The sequence below is a fragment of the Pezoporus flaviventris genome, unplaced genomic scaffold (assembly GCF_033815535.1).
Source record: "Pezoporus flaviventris isolate CSIRO_AGI_PZ_B2104156 unplaced genomic scaffold, CSIRO_AGI_Pfla_v1 ptg000009l, whole genome shotgun sequence".
NCBI lineage: Eukaryota > Metazoa > Chordata > Aves > Psittaciformes > Psittacidae > Pezoporus > Pezoporus flaviventris.
The window spans coordinates 89,779-101,793 of record NW_026892557.1 but is presented as its reverse complement, the minus strand read 5'-3'; the positions used below and the strand labels follow the sequence as shown (position 1 = coordinate 101,793).

The following is a 12,015-nucleotide window of genomic DNA, read 5'->3' as shown; positions in this document are numbered from 1 at the left end:
CTGCTGCTAATTACTTTGGGGAAGCTCTGTGACCCTGCTATGCTGACAAATACTGCAGGTTGAGAAAGTGCTGCCGAGCCTGGGCCCACAAAACAACCTGGTTTCCCTGGTGAAGAAGCCCAGTAAATCTGGGTACCCACAGCCAGACCCACAATGCTGCAGAAGAGCCCACCATAGCTGCCCAGAGCCAAGCTCCTGCCTCAGCCCTGCAGGGAAGAGCCATCAGGACACGTTTCCTGAGCAGGATCAGCAGCTGAGTTTCCCTCTTTTTGGTCACCCCTGCCTCAGAGCTGACATCTGGCTCCAGGTTTCTCTTCCCTATTAGGAATCTTCTACCCTCAGCTCACAGGAGAGAGCCCTCTGCAGTCTTTTGGGGGCTGGAGAGGAAAGGGAAGGTGTGCTTTGTGTTTCTTTCATCACTTGGCATTCTGCAGGTGCAAGAGGGTGAGATGCCTCAGGGTGGGAGAAGTGAGCACGAGTCCCCAGCAGATAGGTGACACTGGTTTCTGGGAGAAGAAAGTGATGTTTCCCATTAACCTGCTGCCTCAGCTGTGCTCATTGTAACCACACAGGATAAGGACCCCTAGTTTCTACTCCTACAGCTCAGTCATTCTCTACTTCCCAGCCCAAAACCCTGCTCCAACACCCTTGTAGCACCTAGGTAAATTCCTGTAACATCCATAGCACAGAACAGCCCCATGGCCCAGTGCTGCTGTGTGCCATGGAGGTTCTACAAACACTTGTTCACAACATAACTCACCACAGAGCCCAGCAAACTCAGGTCATCACAGAATTCCAGACCGGTTTGGGTTGGAAAGGACCTTAAAGCTCATCCAGCTCCAACCCCTGCCACTGGAGCTGCTCTAAGGTCTCCCCTTCAGGAGCCTTCCTTCTCCAGGCTGACCCAGCCCAGCTCTCTCAGCCTGGCTCCAGAGCAGAGCTGCTCCAGCCCTCGCAGCATCTCCATGGCCTCCTCTGGATTGGGTCCAGCAGCTCCATGTTCCTCTTGTGCTGCTGCCCCAGAGCTGGACACAGGATGCAGGGGGCTCTGCGCCACACCAGTATCTTGTGCTTCAGTAAGGCTGCATGTAGAAAGGTTCTGGTCATCCCCAAGGTACCAAGATCCTCTGCCAGGCAGCCTTATTTACCTGCTGAGTAAAGGAGCTGGTGTAGCTCAGCACTGCCATGCTCTGTCACACTGCTTCCATCCCTTCTTGCCCATTTGCAATCCTCCTCAACAGCACACGCAGTAAATGTTCCCTGCTGAACCAGCCTGGGAACGGTGCTCGCTGCTGAAGATGCTCCTCTCCTGAAGAAGAACCTGTTCCCAAGCACGTTCACTGATGTGCACTGCACACGTATTTAACAAAACTCTTTATTTACACTTCAAAATGTAAAAAACAAAATAGATGCCAAGTACTAAATAATTTCAGGAGAATGTCAAGAGCCAAGAGCTTGGACCTGGGCTGCGGGGAGGACTCGGGCAGTGGGGAACTGGCTGGAGTTGGAACTGCACGGAGCCAGCACAGGCCTAACCACCAGCGATGGATGGAACACTGAAACAAAGCAGAAACAGATCCGAAATGCTGGACAGTCCTTCCCAACATATCCTACAACAGCAAGACTGCGCAGTGACACTGGGTGATGCTACAGCAGTTTTCAAGCGAGTGCTACTTGCTCATGTCAGTCCTGAGCTAGAGAAGCCAGAAGTCCTGCATCTCCACAGCAGGCAGCTGCACCTACATATGAACTTAAAATCTATCTGGTTTGAAAGGATCTTGACAAGTAACTTATTCAGTTGTCTTGACACTGGGCAAAAAAAAAGCCCTTGTTGTCTACAGAAAGCTGAGAGGCAGCAGGCTGCAGAAAGGCAGTTCCAAAGGCCTGGCTGGGGATGTAAGCAAGGTGGCACCAGCCTCATACCTAGAAATTAAAAGCTTCCAGTCTCAAGTTGGATGTTGGCCACAGATCACGTACTCCAAAACGAAATCATCAACAAGCTTGAGCCTGAGGACAAGCCTGAAGGGGACCTGACCCATGTGCACGGGTCTGCCCATCTGCAGAAAGTATATTAACAAGGTTGTCCCCGCCTTCAAAAGCTTATAAATGCCACCAGAAGCACCAGGGAAATGAGGGAATGATTACATCCCCTGTTGTCACTTCATCAAACAGGAGGAGCTCCCAAGAGCCTGAAGTGCTGCAGATCTGAAAGACTATTATGGAAGCGCGGATGCGTCTTCGTGGGCAATTCCAGATGTCTCTGGAAATCACGTAATGGAAGGTCAAAAACTGTGGGATTTGCTGTTCTCAGTGCCTGCCTGTGGGAATTGGAAAAATCAGCAACCAAAAGGCTAATCCAGCAGATTTTTGACAAGCTGCAGCCTGACACATTGAAATGTAGACAGATTTGTTCAAATGCTCGTGTTTTTGATGGTAAAGTGGGCGGACAAATGGAAACAGAACATTGTACATCAGCTCTGTCTGGAACCTATTGGTTTAACCAGAATAAAGCCATAGTAAATGCTGGAAACATCTCCCTCCAGATGAGCACGTGGCATTTTTTCGAGTGAAGGTTCTATCTAACATGGTAATTCCTTGATTCTTCACTGGTGGCAGCTCTGTGGCTGCACTGAGCAGGGAGACTTAAATCCGCTCTTTCTCCTCTCCTCTTCTTGACCTCTGCCTGCTCTGCTTTCTGTAACAATCGGTTCACCAACCTGCAGGTCAAAGTGAAGCCCTCACCCCTTAAGACTCCCTGGGTAACAGCAGCAGATTCCTGCTGCAGTTCCCTTTCATCCACTGGTTTCTAAAGCGGAGGCTTGAAGGCAGCTTAACCCCATTCCACAACCCCACCTTCCCCATGACTGCAGCTGCAAAATCCTATCCCTCCAGCACTGCCTTTGGTGTCTGTGTAGCTCAGAGGGAAGCCAGTTCAGGGAGTGGAGCTGGCAAATAACTAAGCAGTTAGAGAAGCACTTTCTGGTGTTTCACTGAGCTGAGTCAGCTCTCACCAATGAATGTGAAAATAAGTTAAGAGGAAAGGAAGGAGCAGGGCAGCCCAGAGTGCAACTGCACTGGGTGCCTGTGAAGACAGACTTACCACGTTTCTGTTTCACTGTTTTTACATTTCCCCACACTGAGAGATCACAACTGGCAGCTTGGGTTTGTTATTGGGACCTGTAGGCACGTTCTGGGGACAAAGAAAGATATAACCTTAAAACTTCTGAAAGCACAAAGCCAGTGAGCAACAGGTACCTGAAAATGGCTGAGAGATGCCTGTACAACGTCAGGAACAGGGAAGCTGGGACACAGCTCTGCGTGACATGGAAGCGCTGTTATGCATTTTGGCATCAGCCATAAGCTGATGTGCAGAGGTTTGGGATACAGACCAGAGCCTGATCCTTTGAATGGGAGGGAAGGAACAGAGCAAAAGCAGGGGAGGTCCTCCTGAGATACAGCCAGCATCATGTCACTTGAGACTGCTCTGGCTTAAGTCTTTAAGTTACTAATTACAGCTCCAATGAGCAAAGGAAAACCGTGTTGTACAGAAAGTCAACCTACACATGAGCCACGCACAAGCAGCCCCCCTGAGCCCCTCATTCTGCTGGACTCTGCTCCTCCATGAGTCTCCTTTCCGTTACCTTGCCCCTCACTGCTGCAGTGCACAAAGCAGACACACCACCAGTGCTCCTGGTGAAGAGGACTAGCAACACGTTATATCATGCTGTACAGCTCCTCACATGTGACCTTTTCTCAGCACCCAGCAGGTCTTGTGTTTGCCCTGCTTTTTTAGCTTTAGACCAGAGGCCCTTGAGCACCTTATCCCAGGCCTGTGCAATGAAGCTGGGTGTCAGAACTCTCTGCTGTTTGGTAAACCTACTCATCCAGCTGCCAGGACACCCAGTCACAACACTGGGAGCAACCTCCAGCCCTGAGCATCTTCATCTTCAGGCTCCTGAAAGCCCATCAGAAGAGGAGTTGAATTTCTCTTATTAAACATGCTGATCACAGATCAGCAGAACTGATGAGTTAGCACCCAATGAATAATCCCAGGCAATGGCACAGAAGTGATCTGCTTTACACTCTTGTCTGAGCTGCTGATGGAACAGCTTTTTAATTCAGCTTCCCGAACAAATGCAAAGCATTGCAAATAAAGCCACCAGAACACAATCCCTGCTCACAGACCAACCAGCAACCACGAGAGCAGAGCCTTTCTAAAGCCAATCTCTATGACAGCCTTTGCCTCTACAGATTTCCTGCTATTCTAGAACGATGACAATCAATAATACCAGTTCTCAGCACTGGTATTCCCTGATATCCTGTCAACAGGCAGTGGGAGAGAACAGAACAACCCTTGTTAATCCTCTACAAGACTTTCCAACATGGACATTCATAGAGAAATAGGTGAATTCAACTTACCTCAATTTTTCTCATGACCAACAGCCCATCAACAATTTTACCTGGAATGAGAAGATTCACCCACTTCAATAAGGCTATTTTTCACCTTTGCTCCCCCCAACTCATCACAGGTACATGTGGTTTTGTTCCCAAAGGAAAGCCTTGTGCAGTGTATTGGGCACTTCAGGGTTTGCTACCCATCTCTAAACTGACAAAGGGAACAATCCCTCTTAACACATATTCCACATTCAGAACGGATCAAGTGCTTTTTCCCATGGCAAGGGTGGCACATGCAGCTATGTAGGTTTTGAGACCTACTGCCACCAGCTGTGCTAAAACACACCACGAACTCCCTCTATCAACACCACCCTGGTAATGATGCAAAACCATCAATGAACAATAGCAGTGTTACTTAAGAACTGGAGGAAGTAGTAAGTAGAGCTTCAGCTTAAAGGCTGATCTTGAGATCCCACAGCTCATGTGACAGCACATGAAGAGTCAGCAGTTGGGGTTTCATGGAATTACTATCTAAAAACTACTGAAAGCTCAGTCCTCTCTGGCAGTGGAGAGGAAAGGTGTCCCTCCACTCATCTGTCTGCACTGGCACAAGGATTTGTGCAGTAATGTGACACCAGTCAAGGTGAGACTCAGAGCAGCCCTGCAGGGAAGGACTTAGGGGTGCTGGTCAATGAGAAAATTAACATGAGCCAGCTTCAGTGTGCGCTTGCAGCCCTGAAACCAACCGTATCCTGGGCTGCATCAAAAGGAGCGTGACCAGCAGGGCGAAGGAGGTGATCCTGCCCCTCTGCTCTGCTCCTGTGAGACCTCACTTGCAGCACTGTGTGCAGTTCTGGTGTCCTCAACATAAAAAGGACATGGAGCTGCTAGAACAAGTCCAGAGGAGGCCATGAGGATGATCAGGGGCTGGAGCACCTCCTGTATGGAGATAGGATGAGAAAGTTGGGGCTGTTCAGCCTGGAGAAGAGAAGCTGCGTGGAGAATTCATAGCAGCCTTCCAGTGTCTGAAGGGGGCTACAGGGATGCTGGGCAGGGACTCTTCATTAGGGACTGTAGTGACAGGACAAGGGGTAACGGGTTCAAACTGAAACAGGGGAAGTTTAGACTGGATATAAGGAGGAAGTTCTTTACTGTAAGGGTGCTGAGGCACTGGAATGGGTTGCCCAGGGAAGTTGTGAATGCTCCATCCCTGGCAGCGCTCAAGGCCAGGCTGGACAGAGCCTTGTGTGCCATGGTTTAGTGTGAGGTGTCCCTGCCCATGGCAGGGAGGTTGGAACTGGATGAGCTTAAGGTCTTTTCCAACCCGAACTATTCTGTGATTCTGTGAACTGATCTGGATTAAAGCTAAACTGGGAAAAAAAACATTTCATTTCCTCAGTGACCCATCAGAGCACCTGTACAGACACCTCCACCAGCACAGACAAGGGGGAAGGACACAGCTCCTGGCTCATGGGGGGTACTCACCAAACACAACATGTTTCCCATCCAACCAGTCACATTTGGAGCAGGTAATGAAAAACTGGCAGCCGTTGGTACTGGGACCACTGTTTGCCTGGGGGCGAGAATGGCAAAACACAAAAAGGGCACAATTTAAGGCTTCCCAAAACTGAAGGCAGACACATCTCACACAGAGAAAAGCTGTTGCTCTAGGCCTAGCTTATATTTAGCTTATGGCTACACAGACTAAGGGAAGCAAGACAGACATCTGCAGGAGGGTACCCTGTGCTGGGACATGCCACACCACCAAGCCTGCTCATGCCAGTGACCAGACCAGCCTTTTATTGTCATTCTACAAAGGCATGTTCAGCACAAGACTGCGCTCAAATCTGGGCTCTACAGCTTGCTCTTGAAAACAGGCTGAACTCTTTGGTGATCAGTACTTATTGGGTGCAGTATTGTCCTAGAGAAAACTGAAAGCCAGGAACCAGGGCAGATATTAAAGCCTGTTCCTGTGCTGACAGGTAAGCCAGGCAAGTTTTGCAGCTGCAGGACTGCACAGGATATGGTCACATTGGACTTTTCCTTATTGTTAGCCAGCTTTGGAAGGATCCACCTGGGATGCACCATGGTTTGGCTCAGCAGAATGACTCCAGCACCATGTCACTTGAACACAAAGCTGGTGACACCAGTGAGGATCCCTCCTCCCACACCACAGTACACTAGTGGCTGAGCTGTGTCGTGAAGCCTCTTTTTAGGCCATGTTTTGAACTGGATGAATAGCTAATCCAAATGGTGAATGCCCAAAGGAAGTGGTTTTAAGGGCAGGGCAGCTGGAAGAGCTGGAAAAGAAGCCACTGTGGATGGGAACACTGAAGCCCTGGCTCCACTTGCTTTCTATCCCAGAAGTCAGGGTATTGTTCCTACCAGACAACGTGCAATGGTTGCAGTTTTTCCTACAATGCTGAACAGGAAGCATATGTTATAAAAGATACCATGGTAACACTGCTGCAGCTTTGAACCTCCCAGATCTCTTTGTTTCACCCTTGCTGAGGTCAGTGCTTGATAACAGTATCAGGGAAGAAGAAAACACCACCACCTGCCCTGTCTGAAAACTAAGAATCAAGCAATGCCACAGGCTGATCAAACAAAGCCTGGCCCAGCACTCCAACAGGTAACAACGAAAGGATGCTGCAGGATCAGAACTTCTGTGTTACTCCACACATTAACCCACGAACAGCCTTCTGACTAGTAGTTACAAAGCAGATCTTTCAGACCTTGGATCCAATGGTGGTGATTTCTGTTGTCTGACAAATAACTTTATACACTTAGGAAAAAGAGCACAAAGTACCAAAAGCTTTTTAGTCTTATGAAGCCATTATTTCATACTCACCATAGAGAGCAGCCCAGGAGCAGAATGTTTCAGCTTGAAGTTTTCATCTGCAAAGGGACCCCTGTATATACTAGCTACGCCAGTGCCATCTCCCTGCACGAAAGAGGTGCCCAGTCAGCCACAGCCTTTGTTCTGTAGCAACTGCTACAGAACAATTCAATTTAAACATTACATTTAAAATCCCCAAGCAAAAGAACAGGGTTAAATTCAGCCCAAAACAGAAGCTGTCCTGCCAGTTACACACACCAGCTGTGAACACATCCCACGTTTCATTTCTGAAGAGGAACTCCTTTCTAACTGCACACAACATTGTTTGCCATCCGTATGTTGGCAGAAACCCACAGTGATGGTAAGGATTAAGCCCAAGCCTCCCAGAGTGGGATGGAAGCTTTAGATTGCTTGGTATAGACCCACCTGGACTTGGCATGGAAAAGGAAAAGGAGACAGAAGCATGGGCTGGTGTGATAAGGAAAGCAGAAGTGGTCGTGTGGAAGAAGTGAGCTGATGCTGTGCTTACTTATTTCACCTTCTTTTCTGTGACTGCTGTGAACAGGGAAGTGATCTCCACGCAGCAAGGGCAGTTGCTAAAAAAGAGGTTTGCTAATTTCTGCTGTACTTTCTACCACGTCCAGACATCCTGTACTTAACTACGAGCCCCAGCACTCACATCCCAAGACCCTGCTAAATTAAAGCAGCAAGGCCCACACCAGCAGCAGAATGCAGGCTCTGACTGCTCAGTTTGTAACCTTGCAGAAGCACCAGCATGGCTCACGTAAGACACGTAAGCTGTGGGACTGCTGGAATGACCCTGCCCTTTGGTCCAGCATTGCAGACACTCCTGTGTGATGCCTTCAATAAACTGGCCATAAAGATGCTGCAGTGAGGAACTCTTCAGGGAAGGGTGCAGAAGCAATGCAAACAGGTATCTTGGGCACGGTCAGTTTAACTTACTCTCCTGACAGCAATTCCCATTTCTGGGTTGATTTTCCCTTCCTTTGTCACTTCAGCACCATTTCTTCTGCTTTGCTGCAGTCTGTCTCCCTTCACTGCCTTTCTGCTTTACATATATGTTCTTTCTTAAGACAAACTTAACAAGAAAGTAAGATGCCAGTAATATATCATGTGCAGCCCCACATCTTTTGCTCTGCTTGCCCCATCCTTGCTTCTTTTCCTTGTATTCTCTGTGGAACTGTGAGCTCTGAGACAGCAACACATACCCTATCTTTACCCTATCTTAGTGGTCAATGCAACCATTCTTGCCCCCCAAGTGGCTTTGTAACAAGTGTAATTCATAAATGACAAACACTGGTGCTACCTGTGTTACTTGCTGAGCTTCAGAGGCAGTAATAAAGCCCAGTGGGACATTTGAGCAGTATCACAGTTAGCGAGTACCTGGAAGTCTGGTGCCATCTGTGCAGTCAGTTCTCTCAGTGGCTTTCATACAACCAAGTTTTATACATTTTGTATTAAAAAAGCTTTGTCACCCCCCTCCTATTTTGAAAAAAAAAAATCCAGAAATGGAATCATTTCACTGGGGCCTAGGACAGCAAAGAGACCCTGTGGTCCTCCAGCCTTTCCCATATACACTGCTTATTCCAGAGTCAGAGCATAACCACCAGTCATTTCTACTTGGCCTACAGACCAAAAGTCTTTTCTATTTAGAGATGATTCACTAAAAAAGAGACCATTTTGATTTAATCTCCTGCACCAGATACTTGGTGCTATACTTAGGGACTCTCTGCACAAGGCTAATAGACATTTGCAGGGTTCCTTGCTTGGGAGGGTAGGAGAAAAGGGAAGGACAACAAGGTAAGAAAAGACCTTTGCAAGCTTGAAAAGCCTCTGGCTGTACTGCCACGCTTTCTTAGACAGGAAATAGTTTGGGAAGGAGAAGGTATGTTCATCCAAGACTCCAGATTTGCTTTTGAGTACATTACAGCCTGTTGCAGTAGATGGCAGCAATGCTATGAGGAAACCTCCAGTTACTCAAGAGAGCCAACATAACCCACTGATGAGCCCAGAACAGTTACATGTTAGAGCATGCAGGAAAAGTACAAAGGTAACACAGGGTACGTACGTTTACAAAGTCCCCTCCTTGAATCATGAAATCCTTTATTACCCTAAGGAAGTAAACCAATACTTAGTTCTCAGTACACAAGTGGCTCAAGAAGCTTAGCATGTGGTAAAAAGGAGTTCTGCCCAGCAGCACAATGAAAACTATCAGGGTCTGTGAATGACACAGTCTAAAATCTACAACAAATATTAACTACTGGTCGCTATCAGGCAATGTGAGACCTGTTGCTGTTCAATCAGCAACAGTAATTACGTGACAGATGCCAAAAAGTTCTGACCACTGATCCTATTGTACACATCTAACAGCAACCCAAGCCCCTCAAAGCTACAGAAGCTGTGACCTACAAATGCCTCCCGGACTAATAATACCTTGAGGGACATCTCAAAGCCACATCTAACTCAAACTGCTATTTTAATGCCTAAATAAAAGCAGACGAATTACCTGTGGAAAGTGCTTCCTTTATAACCTATAGGGACACCATCTTTCCTGCAAGGAAATAAAAAGAAGAATCATTGCAACTTACTGGATCTCCAAACACAAAACCCTCTCAGGAACTGAGAGTCCCAAAGGGTTGCAAACACATTAGTATCTGCCTTGATACACAACCCAGTGCTGCAGCCTGGCTCTGAGCTACTGCAAAGGGAAATCTCAAGTGGGCTGTGCACATTAAGAGACCTGGTTCCCTAAACTTCCACACCGTCATCTTCATGGGATCCCATTGCAATCTGCACAATAAGCAGGTGGGATTTGCAGACAGAGCTTTTTTAGAGCAACCTGAACACAAAGTCATGCCCAAAATGGGAAGGCTGCCATCTCTGTGACTGACCCAGCCCACCACAGTTCCATCAGGTTTCATTTTGTACTCATGTACTAAGAAAAACCTCCAAGTGAGCCTTCTTCCTACTCACCCAGACCTGTTTCTCTACATAGACCACTTAAAAGGACGCTTTACGCCACTTACCTGAATTCACCTGTACAAAATTGCCTGGAAAACAAGAGAGCAGAGTGTGAGAAACGTCTGAACTCTGAGGACAGAGCAGTGCATTCAGCAAATATGCACTGACTGTTGCACAGGACATACAGGGACAGGCCAAGGGGAATGGCTTTAACCTGCCAGAGGGGAGACTGAGCTGAGCTCTTAGGCAGAAGCTCTTCCCTGTGAGGGTGCTGAGGTGCTGGCACAGGGTGCCCAGAGAAGCTGTGGCTGCCCCATCCCTGGCAGTGTTCAAGGCCAGGTTGGACAGAGGGGCTTGGAGCAAGCTGCTCTAGTGGAAGGTGTCCCTGCCTGTGGCAGGGGTTGGAGCTGGATGAGCTTTAAGGTCCCTTCAATTCAAACCAGTCTGGAATTCTATGACTCCCCTTACTGCATCAGGGATATCCCCAGTGAAATGGGAACCAGCAGTAACTTCTCCCCATTTCCTCTTCATGTAAGCTCTCTGTAATTGAGGAGATTGGATATTTAACACCAGGGTTGCCATAGACGGTGGATGTGGAGCAGGCACCATGTCTCACAGCAAACAGGGTATCTCCATCCCTCCCATGGACGTGCAAGCAGCTCACTCTTCACCCAGGGGCAAGGGAACCAGCCGGCGAGGAGACCTCTGCCATGACACTGAGGTACTGCCTTTTCTGAATGCACTGAGCATCAGGAGCTCCATGAAGGAAGCAGAGAGGGACCAGAGCCCTTCAGCTCCTGGCCAGAGGGGCTCCCCTGAGGGATCTGGGTGTTCCATGGTCGCTCCTCTGGGTATGAGGAGAGAAGAGAGATGAGCAAAGTAAGCACAGGCGTTCGTGGCGGGGGGGGGGGGGGGGGGGGGGGAGCGTGGTCCCTCTGCCACCACAGCCATTCCTGCAGCCAAGCCCCTTCCCTGCCCGCTCCGTGCCGAGCCGCAGGAGCACCGCTGCTCCTCACCTGAAGTTCTCCGCCGTTTTGGGGACAACATCAGCAAACAGCTCGATCTTCATGCGGCCAACCTCCTGCGGAGACACGGCCGGGTCAGCGCCTGCATCCCCCCAGCCCTGCCCTGGGACCTCCCACACTTCAACCTCCCAACGCACCAAGGGCCCTGCTCCCCTGCACCCTTCCAACGCACCCCTAGTGATGTAGAGGGCTGACCAACGTACAAGGGGGGGTGTGCAAGAGGGGATAAAGGAATTTTGCCTGTTTAACAGAAAGCATTGTTTGCAAATACCTGTCATGCACTACCAGGACAACAGGCTATTGATAAGGGGGAGAAACAGACTGATAACGGGGAGGCACAGTTCCTTAGTTCCAGTTTAAAGCACACCTCCTTCACAACTGTAACGAGCTGTGGAGTCTATGGGCGCATCACTAGGACCCCACAGGCCCTACGCTCCCCCTCACACCCCCCCCCCCCGTAGTGCTCCCTGACAGCTCCCCCACTCTCCATGCACCCCTGGGTGCTCCCTCCACCCCGTACCTGCCCGCCGATGGTGACATCGAAGAACACCACCGGGTTACCGGGGTTGGACGCCAACAGCGCCATGGCGGCCGCGTCCACCGGAACCGGAAGCGGACCCGGACGTGACGCACTCAAGCGGCGCCGGAAGCGGCGGCGGGGCTCGGCTCTCCCCCCGGCAGGCTGCAGCCGGTATGGCGGTGTGGTGCCGTTGTTGTTGTGGTGTTATCGTGTCTGGTCTTTATGTCGGTCGTTAAACTGCCCTTATCCGAAGC

General features: G+C 49.3%; 1 protein-coding gene across 3 annotated transcripts; it reads right to left on the bottom strand.

The window, feature by feature from the left end:
• Nucleotides 1–1,359: 1,359 nt before the first annotated feature.
• Nucleotides 1,360–11,847, bottom strand: PPIH (peptidylprolyl isomerase H). 3 transcript variants are annotated; one of them, XM_061450036.1, is made up of 10 exons: nucleotides 11,762–11,847; nucleotides 11,233–11,297; nucleotides 10,282–10,305; nucleotides 9,762–9,806; nucleotides 9,324–9,366; nucleotides 7,247–7,339; nucleotides 5,881–5,968; nucleotides 4,420–4,460; nucleotides 3,101–3,190; nucleotides 1,360–2,717 (listed from the first exon to the last, which is right to left on the bottom strand). In XM_061450036.1, the coding sequence occupies exons 1-9, from the start codon at nucleotides 11,825–11,827 to the stop codon at nucleotides 3,122–3,124; spliced, it is 534 nt and encodes a 177-aa protein (XP_061306020.1). In that variant the 5' UTR covers nucleotides 11,828–11,847; the 3' UTR covers nucleotides 1,360–2,717; nucleotides 3,101–3,121. The 3 variants fall into 3 exon arrangements, with proteins under 3 accessions (XP_061306020.1, XP_061306021.1, XP_061306022.1); XM_061450037.1 differs by having other exon boundaries at nucleotides 1,360–2,260; XM_061450038.1 differs by lacking the exon at nucleotides 11,233–11,297.
• Nucleotides 11,848–12,015: the final 168 nt, after the last annotated feature.

Coding starts and splice junctions, on each gene's coding strand:
- PPIH (XM_061450036.1), bottom strand. CDS start 11,827: ATGGCGCTGTTGGCGTCCAACCCCGGTAACCCGGTGGTGTTCTTCGAT. Junction 9,807..10,281: donor TTTTGTACAGGTGAATTCAG/GTAAGTGGCGTA, acceptor ATTTCCTTGCAG/GAAAGATGGTGTCCCTATAG. Junction 3,191..4,419: donor TGGTCATGAGAAAAATTGAG/GTAAGTTGAATT, acceptor CTTTGTCCCCAG/AACGTGCCTACAGGTCCCAA.